At 40.8% G+C, this 26102-nt stretch overlaps 1 protein-coding gene across 2 annotated transcripts in view; it reads right to left on the bottom strand.

The window, feature by feature from the left end:
* LOC134359093 (pancreatic lipase-related protein 2-like) overlaps nt 1–26102 on the bottom strand; it is a 39074-nt gene that overhangs the window by 3734 nt on the left and 9238 nt on the right. Inside the window, exons 2-12 of one of the 2 annotated variants that reach the window (XM_063072034.1) lie at nt 21883–21987; nt 21757–21805; nt 18569–18723; nt 14119–14244; nt 12568–12702; nt 12367–12475; nt 10579–10698; nt 10368–10487; nt 10103–10221; nt 2044–2173; nt 1836–1947 (exon numbers count right to left, since the gene is read on the bottom strand). In XM_063072034.1, coding sequence (XP_062928104.1) covers nt 1836–1947; nt 2044–2173; nt 10103–10221; nt 10368–10487; nt 10579–10698; nt 12367–12475; nt 12568–12702; nt 14119–14244; nt 18569–18723; nt 21757–21805 — 1175 coding nt within the window. In that variant the 5' untranslated portion in view covers nt 21883–21987. The remainder of the gene's footprint in view (nt 1–1835; nt 1948–2043; nt 2174–10102; nt 10222–10367; nt 10488–10578; nt 10699–12366; nt 12476–12567; nt 12703–14118; nt 14245–18568; nt 18724–21756; nt 21806–21882; nt 21988–26102) is intronic. The other variant, XM_063072035.1, reaches the window with a different exon arrangement.

Raw genomic sequence — 26102 nt, 5'->3', positions numbered from 1 at the left:
TACATAACCAGGACTTGTGATATGCACTGGCTGCTCGTACAACCATCCACCACCTGCTCCCTTGGCTTCACGTAACCCCGATAGTGGGGAGCGGGGGCTAAGGAGGTACAACACTTTGCATTAGGGTGACCTGTAGGCTAGCGGAGGTAAGGAGCACCTAACACCTCCTTTGGTAGAGACGGATCTCCACACCACCGCAAATGGGTTCAACCTCAAACTGCTCTAGAAAGCCATGTCATAGCCATTCTACAAATTTCCTCTCTTCATATCCAGCACCAACCTAATTTTCCCAATCTACTTCCATTTTGAAATCACATATGATTATCACATTTTCCTTTTAACATGCCTTTTCTATCTGCCATTGTAATTCGTGTCCCACTTCCTGGCTAATGTTCAGAGTTCTATATATAGCTCCCATCAGGCTCCTTTTACCCTTACAATTTCTTAATATTACCCACAAGGATGCTAGACGTCAGGAGAATGGACAAACCACAAAAAAACTAAACAGCAAATTAAATGAAAAGTGCTGGGTTGTTCTGAAAGAAGAACTGGATCACTAGTGTCCCTGAGTGCAACGATCACTATTGCCCTTCAGTGCAACGATCACTATTGCCCTTCAGTGCAAGGATCACTAGTGTCCTTCAGTGAAAGGATCACTAATGTCTTCAGTGCAAGGATCACTAATGCCATTAGTGCAAGGATCAGTATTTCCCTTCAGTGCAAGGATCAGTATTTCCCTTCAGTACAAGGATCAGTATTTCCCTTCAGTGCAAGGATCACTAATGCCATTAGTGCAAGGATCAGTATTTCCCTTCAGTACAAGGATCAGTATTTCCCTTCAGTACAAGGATCAGTATTTCCCTTCAGTGCAAGGATCACTAATGCCATTAGTGCAAGGATCAGTATTTCCCTTCAGTGCAAGGATCAGTATTTCCCTTCAGTGCAAGGATCAGTATTTCCCTTCAGTGCAAGGATCAGTATTTCCCTTCAGTGCAAGGATCACTAATGCCATTAGTGCAAGGATCAGTATTTCCCTTCAGTGCAAGGATCACTAAAGCTCTTCAGTACAAGGATCAGTATTTCCCTTCAGTGCAAGGATCACTAAAACTCTTCAGTGCAAGGACCACTTGTGCCCTTCAGTGCAAAGATTTCTGTCTGATCCAGATGTTACCCTTTATTGCAGCGACTCCTTATTGCCCCTTAAGTGCCCTTGCAAGTAACATAATTGCAAGAGAAATTATCATCTATAGATGCAGGATAATCATGCTCTTTCCAACACAGCACGCAAAACAAAAATTAACTTTGAAATTATGACTACAATACTGTGTAGGAGAATTAGGCACATTAAATTTTTTATATGGTTTAAGATGGTATGACCGCCACAGAACCCTGATCTCAACATCATCAAGGCTGTCTGGGATTACCTGGAGAAATGGTAGCCAGTGAAACAGCCAAATTCTACAGAACAACTATGACAAGCTCTCCTAGATGCCTGAAACAACTTACCACCTGATTTTCTTACAAAACTGCATGACAGTGTCCCTAAAAGCACAGGTGCAGTTTCAAAGGGAAAGGGTAGTCACACCAAATATTGATTTGATTTAGTTTGTTTTTTATACTAATTACTGCTCTTTATTCTAAATTTTCTGATATTTGGAAATTTTTCATTTCATTATTTTTGAAATCATCTTTGCTTTACGGAAATTGTTTACATGTGCCTAAGACTTTTGCACAGTATTGTATGTAAATATCAGTTTAATTGGATATATATACATCCACTCTAATGCAATATTTACATTCAAACAATCACTTCCTGCCTTCACATTTTAACTTACTCTGCAATTCGATGTTGTCGCGTATTTCCATTGGGACCATATAAAGCCACGTTGAAGAATCCCCTGATGCTCCGAGTACAGGTGACTTTAACTGAAACTCTGTATCTCCAGCCTATTGTGCAAGATCCAATTCAAAGGTTTTATTGCGGTCACCTTCCAGTGAATAAATATATTTGAAGCAATCTGAAAAACTTGATTTTATACATACGTGCAAAAGATGGAGCATCGCCAGTGTCCAGATAAAATTTGGGCTCTGAAGTAGCATTTCCGAGAGGAAAGGTATCAGCATAGTGCCCCATTAATGGACAGCCTTCTGGTAGGCACTCATTGCAATTCCCCTTAGGGAAGAAAACACATCAAGAATTATTCTTCATTAGCAACTACCTTCCTTTATTTTACATTTGCAATCAGTCCACGAAACCACAAGGGAGCTTAATCTAATATTAATAAAACAATCTAAAACCAACAATCCATTTAACCTTGATCGGCACGCTGATCAGAGAGCCCTGACGCGTCGTTCAAAGTGAGACTGGGAGCTTGAACTCACAAGGGAGTGCAGGACACATCAAAAACTGGGAGCTCAAGGGTAGAAAAAGCAGATTCAGAAATATTAAGAACAACATGATCACATCAATGAAATGTCAGAACCAGTTCTAATATTATGACTTTACTGTCCCCATTTGCCACTTATTGTATTAACTTGCTAAAGAAGAATGGGAAAACAATGGTACAATATTAAACAAAATTGGGCTATAAATTTATTGTCTGTTGGATGTACCATATTTGAAGTATAATAACATAACTGTGTTCAATATGATAACTCCATGCTATAATTCCAACCAAACCTACTCTATATCCAAGCTCCTAGACCTGGGGCTCAATACTTCACTTTGCAACCGGATCCGTGATGCCTTGACCCAATGGACTGCAGTCTGTGAGAATAGGCAGCAACATCTCTGCCACGACTGACAGCGCAACCCCACAGGGCCACATTCTCATACCTCTCCCCTACTCATGACTGCAAGGCAAGATGCTGCTCTGACTCCATCTACAAGTTTGATGACACCATCGCAGTGGGTTGAATCTCAAATAGCAATGAGTGGGAGTACAGGAAAGAGCTAGAGAACCTAATGTCATGGTGTCATGACACCAGCCTTTCTCTCAATGTCAGCAAAACAAAAGAGCTTAGTAAGGGGAGCAATGAACTTGGTTCTGTTTGCATCAACTGTGCTGACGTTGACGTGGTTGAAATTGTCAGGGAATACAGAGGAGGCTTGACCCAAATGTGCAGCAGTTAAGATGATTTTATACTGTATAATGTGTACATACATTAATAATAAATGGGCTTTGAACTTTGAAATAAAGAACCATGAGAATGGAACAAAATAAGAGAGAATGGATTTTTAACACAGCACGGTAACAAGGTAACTGAAGGCTGGCTGGTTCGATGAGTGAACAAGGACTCTGAATAAGAACTAGGTTTAAATAGGCTGCAGGTAATGATTTGAAAAGGAGTGGCACGTGACGTCTGTTAGCTGGGTGGTGCCTAGGAGGTGCTTGCCTGTGCAGACCTGCCAAAAAGCTTCAAGTTCCTGGGAGAAGGCATCACCTAGCCTGCTGTAGTCTAATTGCATAGTTACCATGGGCGAGAGAGCTTACCAGTGCCTCTACCACCTCAGTAGGCTGAAGAACGTTGGTATATCATGTTTGACTCCCACCAAGTTTTATCAATGCACCTTTGAAAACATTCTTGGTGTGGCAGCTGGTCTGCCTGTGACTGCACGAAACCACAGAGGGTTGTAGACACAGCTCAGCACATCACAGACAGCAGCCTTCTCTCCATGGACGCTGCACCTCTGTGCAGACAGCATAATTACAAACCACACCCACCCTGAATATTCTCTCTTCTCCTCTCTCCCATCAGCAGAAGGTTGAAAAGCCTGAAAACACGTACCACTAGTCTCAAGGACAACTTCTATTCCTCTGTTATATATGGAACGGTACAATGATATAGAGTCTTGACCTCACAATGAATTTGCACATTGTTGTCTGCCTGCACTGCACTTCCTCTGTAACTGTAATGATTTATTCTGCACTGTTATTGTTCTCCCTTGTACTGCAGTAAGGAAATGGCACACAAAACAACGATTTCCACTGAACCTTGAAACATCTGACAAAAATAAACAACTTTATCAAAAATTTCCATCTGAAATTTAACACCAGTGACATCAATGCTACCTTGCATATTTAGCATTTAATTTCTACCATTTGCTTGATATAGTCATACATTTAACAAGGTGGTTAGTTACTCTCATTAACATAAGCAAACTGCCATCTATTTAGAAACGTAAATGCGAAGAATTCTGCAGGTGTTGGAAATTCAAGCAACACACGTCAAAGTTGCTGGTGAATGCAGCAGGCCAGGCAGCATCTCTAGGAAGAGGTACAGTCGATGTTTCGGGCCGAGACCCTTCGTCAGGACCCGAAGCGTCGACTGTACCTCTTCCTAGAGATGCTGCCTGGCCTGCTGCGTTCACCAGCAACATGGATGTGTGTTGCCATCTATTTACCTATTTTCTATAGATAGAAAATCGTTAGCCTTCGGAATTGATAGCTATTATTAAATATCACTACACAAGATGCTGGAGGAACTCAGCAGGCTAGGCAGCATCAATGGAAACAAATAATTAGTTGACATTTCAGAATGCGAGTCTTCATCAGGACTGGAAAAGAAGGGAGAAGAAGACAGAAAAAGAAGGTGGGGAGAGGGGGAGGAGGACGAGCTAAAAGATGACAGGTGAAGCCAGGTGTAAGAAGTGGGAGGTGAGAAGTGGAAAAAGCAAAGGGCTGGAGCAGAAGGAATCTGAGAGGAGAGGAAAGTGCCTGTGGGAGAAAAGGGAAAAGGAGAGGTACCAGGGGTGGGCGATAGACAGGTGAGAAGAGGTAAGAGGACAGAGTAAGAAAATGAAAAAGCTGGAAGGGGAATGGGAAATATAACTGAAAGTTAGAGAAATCCATATTCATGCTATTAGGTTGGGGGCTTACTATTAAGTAACTCTGATAGAAAAAAAAGAATAGCTTTTAATCGTATCACTGGATTGGTGAAATTCTGTAAGCTATAACTCAGCATATTTTGCTTGCTCATTAGCACAAGAGAGCCTGCAGTTGCTGGAAATCCAGAGCAACACACACAGAATGCTGGAGGAACTCAGCAGGTCAGGCTACAGAGAGGAATAAACAATCGACTTTTCAGGCCGAGACCCTTCATTAGGACTTTACTTGCTAATACTTATTTTAAATGCAGAAAATTAATATAACTACAGTAATGCTGATCAGTGAGGGCATGAAAGGTTATGGGGAGAAGGAGGAGAGGGAAGCAGATCAATCATGATGAAATGGCAGAACAGACTTGATGGACAAAGCGGCCTAGTTCTGCTCCTGGGTTTCATAGGCTTATGGTCTTAAACATTGTCCATTGTTGATGTAACCATGATTTATTGGTTCAGATGAGTTTTGAATTGTTAGATTTTGTGTAACACAAGTTGGAGAATTAGCATGGTATCTTAGGAAAAGTAAAAACTGACTGACTATGTGTCTGCTGAGATAAGTGGTATTAAGTCATAAACCTTCTGCCTGGTTGAGTTTGATATCAGATATATGTCAAAGGTTCACAAGTGAACCTCGGGCAAGTGAAGGACCTGTTCTATGTAAACAGTAAAAAGGCATGGTTTTACAAAGAGGTATGGAGAAGAGGTTATAATTTCAAAGTGTGACCTATTAATTTAAGACGTGAATGCAGAGGGTTTATTTTAAGACTATTGGACGGGGGTCAGCCATGGATGTTGCTTCCTCACTGTCTACGTGCTACGTAAGCCTGGTCAGTACAATATGGAGAGCAAGCTGTTGACCATGCAGCAGGATCCCCCTCTCCGTGCAGATGAGGAATACCGTGGAACGGAGGGACCAATACAGTCTGGCACCAGTGGCGTGGTGGGAATTGCCTGGCAGTGTTGAACTCAACACAAGACCACTTAGGGCCTCCAATTTCAAATTCTTCCTCAGACTTTACACCCAAAGCCCTCCCCATGAATGGGTGTAGCTGCAGGGTAGTAGAGATTTGAGATAAGAGTTTTCCTTCTCCCAGATGAGCTGCCAACCATGGCCGATGAGCCCCAACTGCCCGAAGTGACTGGTTTTAAGACACTAGTAACCCACCTTTGCCCCTTCCTGTAGAAACGGTTCTGCCGGACTTAGTATCTAAGCCACACATACAGGTCAGGTTCTGGATTTGGTTGTCGGAGGCTATTTGAGATGCACGCCACTGGGAGCATTTACTAGATAGTGGGAGTGTATCCCCACTATTCGCTACCCTTCCCCCGTAGCTATGACAACCTCAAAGAAGCAGACAGGTTGTTAGGTGCACACAAAGCTAAAACAGCCTGTTTTAGGTGGGGTGTGGAGGGAGATAACAGTTGTATGGAGTGTTGCCCTTCTCATCACTAGGACTACAGAGTAGTGAAATGACCTCCATAAGGTAGACAAGAAAATGACATCTAGCCTTCCATTCACTTCCAAAGACGAAGTCTACAAGTAAATCCACACTCTATATCTGAATACACATATTTAATTGTGTCAACCAATTTCTAAGCCAATATTTAGTTAGTGCACCTGATAACTAACCTATAGGCAGTAACACACTAAAGCAAATTTAAGGGTCCATTGTAGGTATGTGACAGAGAAAGAAAAGATACAGAAATGGAAGAGTACCCAAAATTATAATTGAAAGTAGGTGGATGTTTGATGTAAGAGCATAACCTTGTGGAAAAATGTGGACTCTCTTCCAAATCCAGTGGAAGTTTACATCTTCATGGCACAGCTAGACCTGCCTGTGACTGCAGCAGACATCAACCTGCTCCAGGTAAGGTGCAAAAACTCAGAACAGTACTCTGTCACCACACTGGAGAAGCCAAAATCCTCATTGGAAAGGTAAGTATAAAATCCCTGCTCTTCATTCTCTGAAGACACTTGGGGAAACCTTTAATGTTTCTATTCTGAGAATAATTAGTATTTCTAGGAAGCATCTTGAACCCTTTGGTAAACTGTTCTCAGTAGGTGGAGATTTCATAAGGACTGTTAGGGAACTGAACTGAAATTCTTCTGGTTTGTCCCAAAGCCAAAAGAGATAAACTTCTTGATAAACTTGGGAACGTGGTTCCCCTTACAAAATCTGTAGTACCTAGTATGGGTGTTATCCTTGATTCAGATTTGAATTTTAAATCCCCCATAAAGAAAGTGACCTGAGCAGCATTTCTACACTTAATAGATATTGCAAAGGTACTTTTGTTTCTGTTATGTAATGATGCCGAGAAACTACTTCACGCCTTCATATCGAATAGACTGGATTATTGCAATGACCTTTTCAGTAGCCTTCCAAAGCAATCTATTCGTAAACTTCAACTCATTCAGAACGCTGCTGCTAGACTTGTAACCAAAACCAGGATGAGAAACATATTACTCTCATACTAGTTACTCTGCATTGGCTTCCTGTATCTTTAGAATTGATTTTAAACTTCTCTTACTTGTTTTTAAAACTTTTAATGATCTGGGACCAGAGTACATCACAGAATTGTTTTTGTTTTATAATCCTACTCGAGCTCTCCGATCTTCTTCCACCAGTTTCTTAAATTTAAACAATCTCCCTCAAAAGATATTTGACAGGTCAGCTGTTTGAACAATGCTCCTAAACTGTGAAATGCAATACCTAAAACTATTTGCTTCTCAGTTGACACTTAAACACCAGCTCAAAACCTATTTATTTAAGCTTGCTTTTAACTAGTCTTTTTGTCTTTTATTTATGTGTTTATTTTTATTTTGTTTTCATGTTTGTACTTTTATCCCATTGCAAATCACTTTGAACTACATCATCTGTATGAGAAGTGCTCCATAAATAAAGTTATTGCTATTATTATTAGGTGACAAAGATTGGGGAATATCCCAAGGGGTCATTTTTCATTTCTTGCTTTCTACCCCAATTGCCTGAACTGTCCCCATGAAGAAACATAAAAACATAGAAAATAGGTGCAGGAGTAGGCCATTCGGCCCTTCAAGCCTGCACCCCCATTCAGTATGATTATGGCTGATCATCCAACTCAGAACCCTGTACCAGCCTTCCCCCCATATCCCCTGATCCCTTTAGCCACAAGAGCCATATCTAACTCCCTCTTAAATATAGCCAATGAACTGGCCTCAACTGTTTCCTGTAGCAGAGAATTCCACAGATTCACCACTCTCTGTGTGAAGAAATTTTTCCTAATCTCGGTCCTAAAAGACTTCCCCTTTATCCTCAAACTGTGACCCCTCGTTCTGGACTTCCCCAACATCGGGAACAACCTTCCTGCATCTAGCCTGTCCAATCCCTTTAGGATTTTATATGTTTCAATAAGATCCCCCCTCAATCTTCTAAATTCCAACGAGTATAAGCCTAGTCAATCCAGTCTTTCATCATATGAAAGTCCTGCCATCCCAGGAATCAATCTGGTGAACCTTCTTTGTACTCCCTCTATGGCAAGGATGTCTTTCCTCAGATTATTGCCAGCATGTCCACACCTCCCTATAGCAGGACCAACACTCCCTCTTCTCCTCCCTGTTCATCCTAGCAGTTACAACAAATATTTGGCAAGTCCCCAGGTTCAATTCCCAACCTGCTTACTCTGATTGCACAGCAATCTTAGTAAATCATCAATAAAATATGATTCATGGGGGAGAGAAAGGGTTTTAGAAATGAGGAACAATTACTGTTTGCTTTGTCTGGCAAAATCTTAAATGCTTTCCACTGAAATACTGTATGTTTACAAGAATGGAGCAGATGGCTCCAAGAACAATCAATCATTCTGGAAACTAAAATGGTTTTTTGATCAAAGAGAAAGCTTATGCTAGAATGTGCCAAAGATATTAGTAGACATTACCAACTGTGGAGAGTTTTCTTAATTCAAAGTTACTTAATTCATATTTCCTATTTTTTGCATTATTTAATTCAATGTAATGAATAATTGAAATCAGGGCATTGTTCATCTTTTAAAAGTTAGTAACTGTTATAAAGCTCTGCTTTTGTTACTCTCCTCAGATTTCTTCAGAAACAAATGAATGACTGAACAGTGCTTAAAGTTTGTTAATATTTGATTATAAAGACTATGGGTAGAAATTTGCTGTTGGTCAGTTGGGCTGAATGAGTGTTATGATACTAGATGTTCACTGTGATAAGACCATATGGTTAGTTATATGAAATAAATCAGGCCATCTCTGTATCAATATTATCTCTCAGAATAATCCCATTAATCACACACCTCCACTTATTTTCCTGTAATCTATTCCCTCATATGTGCCTAACTCTCCCTAGTTCTCCTATCACCAACCTACTCTGGAGGCAATGTCAATTCATCTGCACACAAACATGTCTGTGGGCGGTGGGAGGAAATTGGAACACGATGATGGACAGTTGCGTAGAAAACATACATTCTCCAGATGGTGAGTACAAGTTTCTGGAGCTTTGTGCCAGAAACACTAACCACTGTGCCAACGTATTTGTCTACAAAGAGATACAGTATGGAAACAGGCCCAAAAGCCCAACGAGCCCATGCCACCCAATTAGACCCCAGTGACCAATTAATGTGGTAATCTTTGGACTGTGGGAGGAAACCAAAGCACCCAGAGGAATCCCATGTGTTCACGGGTAGAACGTAAAACTCCTTACAGATGGGATTTGAACCCAGTTTGCTGGCACTGTAATAGGGTTACACAAACCGCTACGCCACCATGCACCCCACTGGCGGTGAAGGTATCGGTGCTGCCTTATTATTGTCTCATGCACTGAGATAATCATCCATACAGATCATCCCTTATGTAATTACATCAATGTAGTTAAAAACACTGAGTGCAGAATATTAAGTAGATTTAAGAGAATATCGTTAGTAATTCTTATGGCATTAGAACTGATTTTAAAAGTGGAACAATTATAACAAGTGTAATGATTACATCTGCTGAAGCCAAATTGCCAAGAGCTAGCATTCTCTGGCATGACCTTGGATCCCTTCTCCGCCTGGTCATACAACTATAAAACTCTTTACAGGCAAACAAGCTTGCAGAAACATAAATAATAACTTACTGCTGTAAAGTTAGCATTCTCCGGCATGACCCATCTCCGCCTAGTCGTACAACTGTAAAACTCTTTACGGATTAACAAGCTTGCAGAAACATAAATAATAACTTACTGCTGTAAAGTCATTGTAGCTGTTACATGGGATTCCTATGAATCCATTTTTGGATGTAATGCTCTCTGTATAATATTTATATGCCCGTAAGTGGTTACATGCTGCAAAGTCACGAGTACCTTTAAAAGAACCAAAAGAAAAAATGGTACAATTTATTCCAAGGATATACATTAACAAACTGGATGTTCTTCAGTTCTAAAAGATAATTGCAAGAATCAGTAATAACAAGGGTGTGAGGTATGCATTAGGTAAGAAATACTTGTACCTCCCCAAATGCCACTGATATCAATTATTGTTGAAACGATGTTCTTGTCACATCCAGGCATTAGTTCTCCACCATTTGGATAGAAGTCAAGATGTCCAACAGGTTCAAGCAGTCCAAAACCTGTCACATTAATGAATTTGAAATTAGAAAGCACCAAATACTGTAACAGTTGTAGCTTAATTACTTCAAGGCGGTCTATAGGAAATCTTACCAACATAAGGAATCAACGGAGCACCATTAGTGTGGATGACATCAACAAGCAAAGCATCGGAAGGATCTAGTCTAACTTCCAGAGGTGTATTCTTAAAAAAGGGCTTCGCTGGATCAAGACCTATAATAAAAAATATTCAAGAACTCTGGCAAAAGCTAGTTTTTCACACTAACTTATTTGTAGTTGTTCTGCTTATTTTTACATTAACAAATATTTCATGTGGAATGCACTTGTTTTAACATTGGCTAGAACTATAGATCATAGGTTAAGGTTGAAAGATGAAATTTTCAAGGGGAATGTGGGGAGCTTCTTCTCTCAGTGCGCAATGAATCACCAGCGTAAGTGGTGGATGTGAGTTTGATTTTAATGTGGATAGCTACATAGACGAGATGTCTGTGGAGAGCTATGGTCCAGGTGCAGGTCAATGGGACTAGACAGGTTAATAGTTCAGCATGGACTAGATGGGCTGAAGGGTCTGTTTCTGTGATGTCGTGCTTTATGACTCTACGACTCTAAGAAAATTTTCTTGAGCAAAGAATATGGAGTATACAGTCGCTCTAAATGATTAGATAAACATTTCTCTTTTTCTCTCTCTCTCTCTCCGGTAACACACACAAAACGCTGAAGGAACTCAGCAGGCCGGCCAGCATCTATGGAAAAGAGTAAACAGTCAACATTTTGGGCCAAGACCCTTCATCTGGACTGGAAAGGAAGGAGGAATAAAAAGGTGGGGGGGGGGAGGGGAAGGAGGACAAGGTAGAAGGTGACAGGTGAAGCCAAGTGGGTGGGAAAAGGGGGGAGGAGTTGGGTGAAGTAAGAAACTGGGAGGCGATACTTGGAAAAGGCAAAGGACTAGAGAAGAAGGAATCTGATAGGAGAGGAGAGTGAACGTGGGAGAAAGGGAAAGAGAAGGAACATCAGGGGGAAGTGATAGCAGCGAAGACAAGTTCCCAGGAAGGATACATGGCTGTGGTATTGAGTCTGGGAGAGAACATGGTTGAAGAGTCAGAGGGCAGCAGCAGAAGGAGAGTAGTGAGAGAGGGTCTCACTGAAGTCCTGTTCAGGAGAAGATTTAATCTTCTTCAGAGCAGGCACACATTTAATGATGGACTCTGATTTAGTCCGCAGTGTCAACATTATATCCCCCGTTCTACTCTGCTCTGCAGCTCATTCCTTCATTTGACATCAATGGTAATACAACACAGCAACAGCTGAATTTTGATTCTGTTTTGTGAATTCTATAGGTTTTACAAGTTCCTGCACCCAACGGATCATTCCCATGGCTCTTGTCATCAGAGATTTCATCTCCTTGTCAGAATGCCAATTAGAGACAATTTATGGAGAACGTTACCAAGTGCAGACTGGAACCCAGATTGACACTTTCCAAATTTACCTCACACAGAATCCTAAAAATTGGCAGATGCAAAACACTTTGACTCTCATCCACATCCAAGTTAAACTCTAATCCCACTGCAGAATGTCAAAACTCTAAACCTTTGCAGCATTGAATTCTGCGGGCTTCTAAAACATTATTTTTATATTTTTGCCGTACTTTATACAAACTGATTTGACTAATTATCCGTCTGCTCTTAGACATGCATCAAGGGACAACATGAGTGTGACAGCCCTCGTCTACTGTTCACAGGCAACAAATCACAGCATTGTCAATAGAACTCCTTGGGGAAAATATTTTAGCTTCCGGTTCGAAATCAAGTACTGAGAATATAAAAATAAATTAACCTCAGATTTCATTTTATACAACTTTAATAAGTAGTTCAAGGTGTTTACCTGTAATTCTTCCCATCCCTGGCAAGCGTTTCCCTGCCTCTCCAGCAACATGGCTGCCAAGGCTGTGGCCAATAATGTGGGTTACGGAACGCGAGTAGTTAAAATTTTTCTATTATAAACAAATGTAGAGATTACAATGTGACAAGTGTAATTGTTTTTGGGATGAAATGTATTGTAACACTTCAGTAAGTTTAACATTACCTCCAGTACTTCAATTAGATATGCAGTTTCTGCACCAACAACCCGAACGTTGTTCGAAGCTTGATCGTATAGAGTTCTTGAACCACCTACCCAGTCGATGCATATACAATTCACATCTTCCACTTCAAACATTGCCTTAGTAAAAGATCAAAAATAATAAATGCAATTTGAGTTGCAAACGCATGTTAAGATGATATTATCAAGGAGGCTTTACTCTAGTTTTGTGTGGTGTTCTATTGTGTAGAAGGCCTTTGGCTACACATGTATAGGCAATGGACACCAAGGTCCTTCCTGTTTGATCTGTTGTAAGTGTGCATCATGGAGTAAGTGGAGAGAAGTGGGGATGAGGAAAGCAGCACTGAATGAGGCTGCAGAGGATTACTAGAGAACATTGCTGGCAGGTTGTGAGATGAAGATTTCATTGTGGAATTAATTTGAAGGGAGGGCATGGTCTGGAGACATTCAGAGTCTGTAGGGCAGATGAAATTGAGGCGATAATTAGGATGAGTTTGGGGGAACAGGTTGGAAGACAATCATAAACACGAGAGATTCTACAGAATCTGGAAATCTTCAGCAACATGTACAAAATGCTGGTGGGACTCAGCAAGTCGGGCAGCATCTATGGAAAGGAATAAACAGAAGACGTTTTGGGCCGAGGCCCTTCATCAGGAATCATGACCATTATGGTGATCATAACTGGGGTCAGAAAAGGAAGGAGCCTATCAAGAGTATGACCTGGAGATGTTTGTCCGTGAGAGGTGTTAAATAAGAGGACAATGAGTGGTGAAGGAAATGTTCATGACAGGGTGGTGGGGAAACATTCAGAGTGAGATCAGAAAAAGGATCAATGGAGGTACAGAACATTAGAAGGAGAAAAGTCAACGGCAGCCTGAAGTTGCTTTGGTCACAAAGCTGAGGCTGAAGGAGGAAAAGATCTCCATAAGAATCAAACATGTGGCTTATAGGTGTGAGAGGCAATGAGGATCTTTAGGAAGATTGTCCAAGAGCAGATGATCAGAAGAGGAGAAAGTACCAGCGTAGGAATAAGACTGACATTTACAATGTTAAACATTTGTTCTCTCCAGTCCACTGTGGGTGTAGGATATGCCCTATACAAACTGCAATGCAGTTAATTGCCCAGGACACTGCAGTGGTACCAAACCACATGGTCCCCATCATCATGAAGTAATAAGCAGTGGGCAAGGGACCACCACCAGATGCAGCATCTCTTCCAATCAGACACTATCCTGACTTGAAAATCTATCATTGGTCTTTGGGTCCCAATTATGGAACTTCCTGCCCATTGGCACTGTGGAAATAACTTCACCAAATGGACTATACAATAACTCAAGAAGACAGCTTACTGCAGCCTTCCCAACAGCAATTAAGGATAGGTGTTAAATGTTGGTTTTGCCAGCATTGTTTGCATACTGAAAAATAAACACATATTTACTGAGAAGCTGAATATAATTCGTTTTGAAATTAACTCTAAAGCCAATTCTAACGTAAATACATTTGACACATGAAATTTGCTCCATTTTGCATTTGTACCTTGCACATGTCACTCAGCCATGATTCTTCTCCTTTGTCTATATACCCATGAACCACAAACCGAGTTTTTTTGGTTCGGTCAAAGTTCGAGCTTTCAATTGTTGAAGGATTATTTGGAGAAATTTCCTGTGGAGAAAGCAAACTACAGTGTAATTATACTTTAACATATCTTTACCAAAACAACAATGTCAAGATGAGACTGCAGAAAGTTGTGAACTTAGTTAGTTCCATCACGGGCACTAGCCTCCATAGCATCCATGAGCAATGCCTCAAAAAGGCGGCATCTATCATCCATCATTATTGACCCTCATCACCCAGGACATGCCCTCTTCTCATTGCTACCACCAGGGAAGAGGTACAGGAGTCTGAAGACACACACTCCATGATTCAGGTACAGCTTCTTCCCTTCCACATCAGATTTCGGAATGGACATTGAACCCATGAACACTACCTCACTACTTTTTTTTGTTCTGCTTATTTTATTTTAACTATTATATATAAACACACATACTTACTGCAATTTACATCTTTATGTATTGCAATGTACTATTCCACATAACAATAAATTTCACGACATATGCCAGTGATTAAATAAGTGGTGCAAAAAGTGATGAGGGAGTGTTGAGGGTTCAATGCCCATTCCGAAATCTGATTACAGATGGTAAGAAGCTGTTCCTGAAAAGCTGAGTGTGTGCCCTGTACTTTCTCTTTGACGGTAGACGGCATGTCCTGGATGACGGGAGTCCTTAATGTAGATGTGTTTGTGTTATTAAATATTTAAGAGCTGTAAGGTAAAAATGAAGTAGAACTTTCAATAAGTAGATGGAAGACCTTCACGTGAGTACAACGTTAATTGAAATAGTACTTTCAATGAAAATGTGGTGGGGTGTTGGTAGGGGTGGGGGGGGGTAAGAGTTACATAATGGAGGTTATGTCTAACTCCTGTTGCTTGGTGCTCTCCATAAAATGTCATTGCTCTTTTAGGATTACTTGCATGAATATAAATGATTTCTGAGTGACAATTCAATTTCCTTGTCAAATCCAGCTCACTGTTTCTTCCCACTCAATTAAGATCCAAATGTTCCACTTGTCACCCTGGCTGTGACTCAGATTTTGCAGGTTTGCCCTACTCAAGGATTTAAAGAATGGTATGACATCATTGCTTTGAAGGGTCTGCATTGTCAGAGATACAGCTCAAGAGCCAGATGCACTGGTAAGTACGGAGATGTTGGATGCGTGAATTTAAGGTGGGGTTTACTTCAAGTCCTGCTGAATTCGGAAGCAGAACTGAACAGCACACACAAAAAGGTGGCGTTGGGAGGCTGGTGGGATGGAAGACAAGGAACAAGACCAGGAGGGTTAGTAGTTTAGAGCTCTTGGGGAGGGTGAGGGGACGACAACAATGGATTAAAGGGCAGCATTCCATATCGTCCTGCAGGTGTGGTGGGAGATCAGTATTGCCTTCTGAAGAAGTTCAGAAGAATATCAGAGGAGGTGAGATGGAAAGGGTGGTTGGAATGGCAATTGAAGGAGTGGATAAGAATGCAAATTGGAACCATCGGCTTTCGCTTTCCACCTACCAATAGGTTTCCCAGAGAAGGAGGCCAGGAAAGGTTAATTTTAGAATAGTTTTGAATTCAAAGGCTCACTGCGTCATTATAATATTTAAATATACAAAGCTTCTGCAGTGGTCAGATTGGTTTCTCACATTGCCAAGGAATTAAGAGTAAGGTTGGGCTTCAGGATTCAGATCACTATCTACTCTTCCCGTCACACCACTTCAGCCTGCCAATCCCAACAAAGGTTTTTCAGAGCCGATGTTTCTGCAAATTGACATGAAATATCCATAGTTTTTCATTAGTTCTCCTCAAGCTCTCATTCTCTGGCACTGGTTTATAACTCACCAAAACCACAATATCTCATTACATGGTCATTGATTTGACCACTGTTTGGGGCTCAGCCAGCTTTATCATGGGCACAAGTCTCGTCACCATCAATAACACCTTCAAAAGGTGAAGCCTCCACCATTAAGCACACTCACCATCGAGGACATGGCCTCATCTCGTTACCTCCATCAGAGGGGAGGTACAGGAGCTCGTACATACTTGTTTTAGGAACAGTGCCTTCTCCTCTGCCATCAGATTTTTGAATGGTGCATGAACCCATGACCACTACCTCACTCTTCCTCTTTTGCATTTACTTTTGTTTTATTGAAACTTATAGGAACTTCTCATGCCTTGCACTGTACTGACATCACAAAACTACATATTTCATGACGTATGTCATTTATAATAAAACTGTTCCTGAAGATAGCTTTAAAACAATGTCCTAACATGTATTATAAATTTAGGCTATTTATTTCTTATTCTCAACACGCAATGAGGCTTTGAAGTTTACCAGAGACCACATTCGCACCTTGTGAGTATTGGATGGAAAATGTCGACGTGAGGTTTTGCACATACTCCCTGTGACTACATGGGCTTCCTCTTAGTCCTTCAGTTTCTTTCCACATCGCAGAGATGTGTGAACAGACTTTGGTTAACTGGCATCTGCTGTGTAAGAGTGGTAGAATCTGGGCAAAGTTGATGAGGATGTGGGAACATCAAAATCAGAATCAGGTTTAATATCACCAGCAAATGTAATGAAATTTGCTGTTTAGTGGCAGCAGTATATTGCAATACATAGTGATAAAAACTATAAATTACAGTAAGTATACATAAAAATAAATTAAATAAGTAGTGCAATAAGAGAGGGGAGGATTTTGAGGTTGTGTTTATGGGTTCATTGTCCATTCAGTAATCCGAAAGTGGAGGGGAGAAGCTTTTGCTGACACATTGAGTGTGTGTCTTCAGGCTCCTGTACCTCCTCCCTGATGGTAGTAATGAGAAAAAGTTATGTCCTGAATGATGGATGCCATCTATTTGAGACTCCACCTTTTGAAGGGGTACTTGATACTGGGGGAGCTAGTGCCCGTGATGCAGATTGTATATTCGGACCCTCGAATGGAGCTCTCATACACTAAGAGCTGAACTTTTAAATCTCTCAATCTACCTGATACACTTCATTTTTTATTTGCACTGCACTTTTTGTGTAGACAAAGCACAATATTCAGTTCCCTTTCTCTGCATACTGATATGTGGCAAGATCTGACTGGCATGCAGCTTCTCACTGTATCTTGGTGACTGGTTGGCCATCCTATCCGATGATGAACTGCACAACAGAACCTGTGCAGGAGAGTTTTAAAGTGGAAAAGCCATTGTACTGGGGCAGTTTCACGCTCTCAACTGCGGAAGTCTGAGCCCAATGGTATGAGCAGTCGTCACAGCTGGAGTCTTCTTTGGTTGCCAAGGATGACTGTGACCTTTTCTGTGCCTTGTCATGTCCCTCACTCCCCTCAAAGCTTTGCAGAATCGACGCTGGCCATTGGATCTGGCTGTTGATCTCATCCGTCCAGTCCGCTGGAGCTGTCCTAGCATGCAAGGAGAGGCATGTCCCTACCTCACCGGGGTTTGAGGTCCACCAGCATATCTTGGTACATGTGACAATAATAAATAAATACCAATCTGCTCTCCCTTCATTCACCTCCTGCTCCATCTGTGAAAAGTCCACAGTGCCGATACCGGCCACCTCCTAACCCACAAAATCAGAATGGAAACAGGTTATCCATGAATCTGAGGGACTGCAGAAGAAGAAGAAATATCTACCACACTCAGCTAGTATTTTCTTCAAATATCTCTGCTTCCCCGTTCATCTTCATTCTCTTTCCTTCCATTACATCAGCTTTCTCTTTTCTACTCTTGACAATCCCAATTCCAGTTTATCATTCAGTCTTCCAATTAACAGGAGGGGGAAAAGATCAACATTTTATAATGGAGGGCTGTGTGGGAGGGAAGGGATAGATTACTCTTGTGATAGGTTAAAAGGTTGACACAACATTGCAGGCCAAAGAGTCTGTACTGTGCTGTATGTTCTCAATTTGATTAGTCCTGAATTCCAGAGCTGAATTCAACATTTAGATCTGATGGATCTGCTGCATGTTTCTTGAACCTTCATTTTATTCTTTCAAAGTGTCAAGTTTCCATTTAATTTCTTTCTTTATTGTGATTATGTGGTAACCACATTTTATTTCTTTTTAGAGATGCAACGTGGAACATTCCTTCAAGCCATGCCACCCAGCAATCCCCCAATTTAACCCTAGCCTAATCATAGGACAATTTACAATGACCAATTAGCCTACTAACTGGTAAGTCTTTGGGCTAATGCGGAGGAAACCAGAGCACACGGAGAAAACCCACACATTCCACAGAGAGGATGTACAGACTCCTTAGTTATGATATCAGAATTAAACTCTGAACTCTGACAACCTGAGCTACGAAAGTGTTGCCCTAACCGCCATGACATTGTGGTGCCTATTTTAAGTTGCTGAAGAAAAGAATAACTTTAACAGTACCTGATAAGCTGCTGTATTCCTTCTTGTCCAAAGCAAGTAACGTATATTAATATCCTCTGGAGACCAGGGTAGTCTTTTAGTAGGTCTTTCCTTTGTTCCACCCCATGGAACATCATCAGTAAAGCAGCCCAAATTGTTGAAGCAGATTTCATCAGCTATAAAGAGGAGTTACTTTAAAAGTAAAGTGCATAAACAAGGATATGAAAGAAGCAACTTTCATGTTATCCTCCATTAAATCAGATAGTGTAAATTACTAAGTCAGTTAGTAGAAAGGGATAAACAGAAGAAATTTTACAGATGCTGGAAATCCAGATCAACACATGGAAAATGCTGAAGGAACTCAGCAGGAGAGGCAGCATAAATAGAAATGAATAAACAGTCAGTGTTTCGAGCTGAAACCCTTCTTCAGGACTGGGAGAGGAGAGGAAAGAGGCCAGAATTAGAAGGTATTGGTGTGGGGGGGGGTGAGGGAGAAGGAGATCAAACTTGAAAGTGAATTGAATAGATGAAAGAAGTCTGTCAAAATTGAAAATCAATATAAACAAATGAAAAGGTGTTTTGCTGAAAAGTTTTCAATGAAGTATCTTTTTTTCTCTTTGCCACAGGTCTCAGAGCTGGTGGTTTGGCTTTAGTAGTGGGGAATTATGGATTCAGAAAGTTAACCACATCATGAAGATCTCAGGCTGAGACATTAAACTGTATGTCCAGCTACCGCTGAGCATAATAAATCTGAGAAACTGCAATAAGGCTCTACTAATGGGGGTTGGCTGAAATTTATCCTTCAACACATACCAAAGGTACAGTTCAGTAACTTGGTGACTTGTGACTTAGATCAGGTTTATTGTTCATTCATGTCCCTACTGGTTGTTGTTCTCTTACATGTATGCAATGGGTACCCTTTCTGCCTAAATTGTTACCGAAACTACTCATTACAATCTTTAAATTCAGAACATGTGCTGTGTAAATGTGGCTTCTATTCGTTCTTGTCACAATCTGACCAGCAAACAGAGTTTCCAACAAGTGAAATTTTTATGGCATCTACTTGACCACCTGGTTTGATCCACTCTATAATTTTTACTACTTTCCCACAAAAAAATTATTGAACTCCTTTTAACTTCGATTGGATTCTTACTTGGAGTATTGAGACCATAAAGTGAATTCACATAAATAACTCTGTGCTTTGTAACATGAATACGACTGTGCAGAAATCGCTTTGCTATATATTATATAGTATAATATTATATATATTATACAATTTAATATATTCTGTAATGATCAATAAATCAATTGTTTGGAATCAAATGACATGGACTGGTGTCTCAGGGCTGGGTGTGTCTGCACCATGCCATTCCCCCTCCCTCACTGCCCCAGCACTCCTTCTCTGTCCCACACCACTCCTACGGCACTCCACCCTGGCCATTTCCAACACTCTTTGCTCCTGACAGATGTACAAACTTGTTCTCTGCTCCACATTTACAAATACAGTACTGTGCGAAGGTTTTAGGCACCCTGGCTATATACATTTGCCAAAGACTTTTGCACAGTACTGTGTTATATATTATACTGTAATTACACTGCTCTTTTGCTGACGTACTACAAATGGCAAATCCATCAAGAATCAAGATTCAAGATTGTTTAATGTCATTTCCTGTCCACAAGTGTAAACGAAAACAAAATAATTGTTATTCCAGATATATAGATTAATGGTTTGTCCATAAAGTGACACTAGGCACAGGAGTGTCTGTACGTAAAGTGACTGACAGGAAATGATAAAGTAGTAGAGGTCAGGAGTGTAGAGGAGTGGTTTAGTGGGTTTACCACTTGAGGAAAGTAACTGTTTTTGGGTTTGGTGGTCCTGGCCTAGATGATATGTAGCCTCCTCCCTGATGGGAGTGGAACAAACAGTCTATGAGCAGGGTGGGTGGGATCCTTCATGATGTTACTGGCCCTTTTCTGGCACCTTTCTGTTTATAAGACCATAAGACCATAAGACAAAGGAGCAGAAGCCGGCCATTTGGCCTATCGAGTCCGCTCTGCCATTTTATCATGAGCTAATCCATTCTTCCATTTAGTTCCACTCCCCTGCCTTTTCACCATAACCTTTGATGCCCTGGCTACTCAGATAACTATAAATCTCTGCCTTAAATACACCCAATGACTTGGCCTCTACTGCTGCCCGTGGCAACAAATTCCATAGATTCACCACCCTCTGGCTAAAAAAATGTCTTTGCATTTCTGTTCTGAATGGGTGCCCTTCAATCCTTAAGTCATGCCCTCTCGTACTAGACTCCCCCATCATGGGAAACAACTTTGCCACATCCACTCTGTCCATGCCTTTCAACATTCGAAATGTTTCAATAAGGTCTCCCCTCATTCTTCTAAACTCCAAGGAATACAGTCCAAGAGTGGACAAACGTTCCTCATATGTTAACCCTCTCATTCTCAGAATCATTCTAGTGAATCTTCTCTGTACCCTCTCCAACATCAGCACATTCTTTCTTAAATAAGGAGACCAAAACTGCCCACAGTACTCCAAGTGAGGTCTCACCAGCGCCTTATAGAACCTCAACATCACATCCCTGCTCCTATACTCTATTCCTCTAGAAACGAATGCCAACATTGCAATCGCCTTCTTCACTACCGACTCAACCTGGAGGTTAACCTTAAGGATATCCTGTACAAGGACTCCAAAGTCCCGTTGCATCTCAGAACTTTGAATTCTTTCCCCATTTAAATAATAGTCTGCCCGTTTATTACTTCTGCCAAAGTGCATAACCATACACTTTCCAACATTGTACTTCATTTGCCACTTTGCCCATTCTTCCAATCTATCCAAGCCTCTCTGCAGACTCTCCATTTCCTCAGCACTACAGGCCCCTCCACCTATCTTCGTATCGTCAGCAAACTTAGCCACAAAGCCATCTATCCCTGATGGTGGGTAGGCGGGTGCTGGTGATACGTTGGACAGTTTGGACTACTCGTTGTAGAGCCTTCCTGTCTGTCACAGAAAAGCTAATATGAAAATCTTAAGTACACAAATATACTGAAGGATGAAACAGTGAGCAGAATAAACAAAGAAATTATCTCAGCTTTTGAGGAGAAACTCAAGAAATATGTTGTTTTCATGATGGACACAAAATTGATAGCAGTAAGACCATTGTCAGCAATTTCTATTGTTCGGTTCTTACCTTTCACTGCATTGCCCAAAGCAACTGCTGCAATTATAAACCACAACATCTGCAAGGAAATTTACAAGGAAACATTACCAACATTATCGTGAATGAAACTAATGTATTGAATCTTACTCCACTTACGTTAGTGGATGCCTCAGCTGGAAGACAGCAACCAGTTGAAGGATCTATGTAGTGTGCATTCACATATATACACCGCACTCTTGTTTGCTCTGTGACTAGTTTTATCTATGTGAAATGGGCAGATGACAAATTAATTATTGGAGAAAATTTAACCAATGCCACACAGCTTTATGAGTACAGTAAACTGTTACCGATAAACTTGTCAATTCAAAAACATTTCTTGTTTTGTTTCAAAATGCTTATCTAGGAAACAATAAAGTGATTTACACAGCTGCAGGCTGTCCAATATTGCATTAGCTGTAATAAATATTATCAAGCTGCAATAATAGCAAATATTTATAGCTTGAATATGTAACCATTTATGAAAACTGTTTTCACAAGGATTGGACCTGATGGAAAAACACTACTTCATATATAAAAACTTGTATTTCCTTGCATTTCTCAGTTTCTTCCAAATGATTCCAAAATGCTTTCCAGCCAATTATGAGTTTTTTTAAAGTATTGTCACTGTTGTAATATCAAACACAATTCAGTGAGATCCCATAACTAGAAATGACCAATCACTTCCCCCAAGTAGCAATGTCCAATAATCTGCTTTAAAATATTGATTGAGGGATAAACAGTTTGTTAGTGATAACGACGTGTACTTGGAAAATTGTCACGAGATCTCCGACAACCACCCAAGATGTCAAACCTTGGTTTAATGACCCAAAGATGGGTGGCACGGTTGGGGTATCACTTTACAGCTCCAACAATCACTGCTTGGGGTTCGATTCCTGCAGCTGCCTGAAAGGAGTTTGTCTGTTGTCCCCGTCACTTGAAAGGAGTTTGAATGTTGTCCCCATCACTTGAAAGGAATTTGTATGTTGTCCCCGTCACTTGACAGGAGTTTGTATGTTGTCCCCATCACCTGGTGGGTTTCCTCTGGGTGCTCCAGCTTCCTCCCACAGTCTAAAGATGGAGGGTTAGGGTTAGGGTTAGTGAGTTATGAGACCACTGTGTTGGTACTGAATAGGTGGTGACACTAATGGGCTGCCTCGCACAATCCTCGCTGATTTAATGTGAATCAAATTTTATATTTCACGCTATGCTTCAATATTTTGTTGCACATGTAATCTTTAATTTTTAAGGCCAGAACCTCTAACAGTGATGACCTTTCTCAGGACTCAGCACAGGTCAGTTCTGATCTTCATGCTTTGTTTTACCGAGGTGAGACAACCTTCTGATCTTATCCAAGCTTTAACAAATAAGCTACAATTTCTTATTGCTTCAATACCCCATAATAATTAGTTACATTAATGGATTGTTAAAGAACTTTATGGATATTGGTTTAAAAAATAGCAACTGGCAAGAGAGAGATTAGGCTGCAGAGAGACTTGATTTGGCTTCTAATGGCAGGTGAAGTGAAGGACAGATATACAGGAGAACAGAGAAAGATGAATGTAAAACAACTGCAGTAGATTACAGAAAAAAAGGAAGCAAGAACATAAGAGATAGGGGCAGGAGGAGGCCGTCTGGCCTGTCAAGCCTGCTCCACCTTTCAATAAGACCATGTGTGATTTGGCAATGAACTCATCTCCACCTACCCGCCTTTTCCCCATAACCCTTAGTTCCCCCACTATGCAAAAATCTATTCAACCTTGTCTTAAATATATTTGCTGAGGTAGCCTCCACTGCTTCATTGGGCAGAGAATTCCACAGATTTACCACTCTCTGGGAAAAGCAGTTCCTCCTCATCTCCATCCTAAATCTACTCCCCTGAATCTTGAGGCTATGTCCCCCTAGTTCTAGTCTCATCTACCAGTGGAAACAACTTTCCTGCCTCTACCTTATCTATCCCTCTCATAATTTTATATGTTTCTATAAGATCTCCTCTCATTCTTCTGAATTCCAGTGAGTACAGTCCCTGGTAACTCAATCACTCCTCATAGTCTAACAGCCTCATCTCTGGAATCAACCTGGTGAATCTCTTCTTCACCACCTCCAAAGCCAGTATATCCTTCCTCAAGTAAGGAGAACAGAACTGCACACGTTACTCCAGGTGTGGCCTCACCTGTACCCTGTACAATTGCAGCATAACCTCCCTGCACTTAAGTTCAATCCCTCTAGCAATGAAGGCCAACATTCTATTTGCCTTCTTGATAGCCTGCTACAACTATAAACTAACCTTTTGTGATTCGTGCACAAGCACTCCCAAGTCCCTCTACACAGCAGCATGCTGCAATTTTTTACCATTTAAATAATAATCTGCTCTTCCATTTTTTTCTTCCAAAATGGATGACCTCGCATTTACCAACATTGTACTCCATCTGCCAAACACTTGCCCATTCACTATCTATATCTCTCTGCAGACTCTCCAAATCTTCTGTATAATTGGCTTTTCCATTCAATTTAGTATCATCAGCAAACTTAGATACAGTACACTTGGTCCCCTCTTCCAGATCATTAATGCATATCGTGAACAATTGCGCGCCCAGGACCAACCCCTGTGGCACACCGCTCACCACTGATTGCCAATCAGAGTAACACCCATGTATCGCAACTCTCTGCTTTCTATTAGTTAACCAATCTTCTATCCACACTAATACATCACCCCCAACTCTATTCATCCTTACTTATGGATAAGTCTTTTATGCAGCACCTTATCAAACGTCTTCTGGAAATCCAAGTAAATACAATCCATCTGTTCTCCTCTATCCACTGTGCTTGTTATATCCTCAAAGAACTCCAGTAAATTTGTCAAAAAGGACCTGCCTTTGCTGAATTGATGCTGCGTCTGCCTGATGGATCCAATTCTTTCCAGATGCCTCACTGTATCTTCTTTAATGATAGCTTCAGGCACTTTCGCAACTACAGATTTTAAACTAATTAGCCTATAGTTACCTATCTTTTGCCTACATCCTTTTTTGAACAGTGGCATGACATTTGCCATTTTCCAATTTGTTGGAACCTGCCCAGAGTCCAGAGAATTTTGGTAAATCACCACTAAAGCCTCTACTATAACTTCTGCCATTTCTTCGGTACTCTGGGATGCATTCCATTAGGACCAGGGGACTTGTTTATCTTCAGGCCCACAAGTTTTCTCAGCACTACCTCTTTAGTGATAGCTATTGTACCAAGGTCCTCACCTCCCATCGCATCCATAACATCTCTCTTTGGCATGTTAGATGTGTCCTCCACTGTGAAGACTGACACAAAATAGTCATTCAAAACCTCAGCCATTTCCTCATTACCCAATATCAAATCCACCTTCTCATCCTCCAGGGCACCTACATTCACTTTAGCCACCCTTTTCTGCATTATATACTTATAAAAACTTTTACTATCCATTTTATATTTTGTGCTAGCTTATTTTCATAATCTATCTTCCCTCTCTTTATTGCTCGCTTGTTGCTTTTTAAAGTATTCCCAATCTCCCAGTTTCTCATATAAGAACATAAAAGTGTTTAAAATGAAGATGAAGAATTCGAACTTGATGCAGTATAGGTTAATGTGGAAAATTGCCAATATATGTTCTGTTAATAAAAGATGGGAGGCATGCAATTCAACCAATTACATCTGATCAGTCTACTGGCAATCATTAGCAAAACGATGGGAAGCATCATCATAAATACAAAAGTTTCTACAGATGCTAGAAATCTTGAACAATGTGCATAATATGCTGGAGGGACTCAGCAAATTAGGCAGCATCTGCAGAGGAGGAATAAACATTTAAGGTCAAGACTCAGCAGCAGTGATTTCAAGTGCTTTTTAGTCATCATAACCAGCTCATCATTGTGCAGTATGGCTTTTGCTAAAGGCCACTCAGGTCCAGATCTTATCAAACTCTTTGTCTGAAAATGGAGCAAAGTTTAAAGTAAATTTAATATCAGAGTACATATATGTCACCATTATACAACCCTGAGATTCATTTTCTTGCAGGCATGCTCAATAAATCCATAGAATCCTGACAGAATTTTTTGAGGATGTGACTAAACACGTTGATGAAGATAGAGCAGTAGATGTAGTGTATATGGATTTCAGCACGGCATATGTATCATATGCAAGGCTTATTGCGAAAGTAAAGAGGCATGGGATTGAAGGGGACATTGCTTTGTGGATCCAGAACTGGCTTGCCCACAGAAGGCAAAGAGTGGTTGTAGACGGGTCATATTCTGCATGGAGGTCGGTGACTAGTGGTGTGCCTCAGGGATCTGTTCTGGGACACTTATTCTTCGTGA

The sequence above is a fragment of the Mobula hypostoma genome, chromosome 19 (genome assembly GCF_963921235.1).
Source record: "Mobula hypostoma chromosome 19, sMobHyp1.1, whole genome shotgun sequence".
Taxonomy (NCBI): Eukaryota; Metazoa; Chordata; class Chondrichthyes; order Myliobatiformes; family Myliobatidae; genus Mobula; species Mobula hypostoma.
Note: the sequence above shows the minus strand (reverse complement) of the source record. Positions and strands in the feature narration are given on the sequence as shown.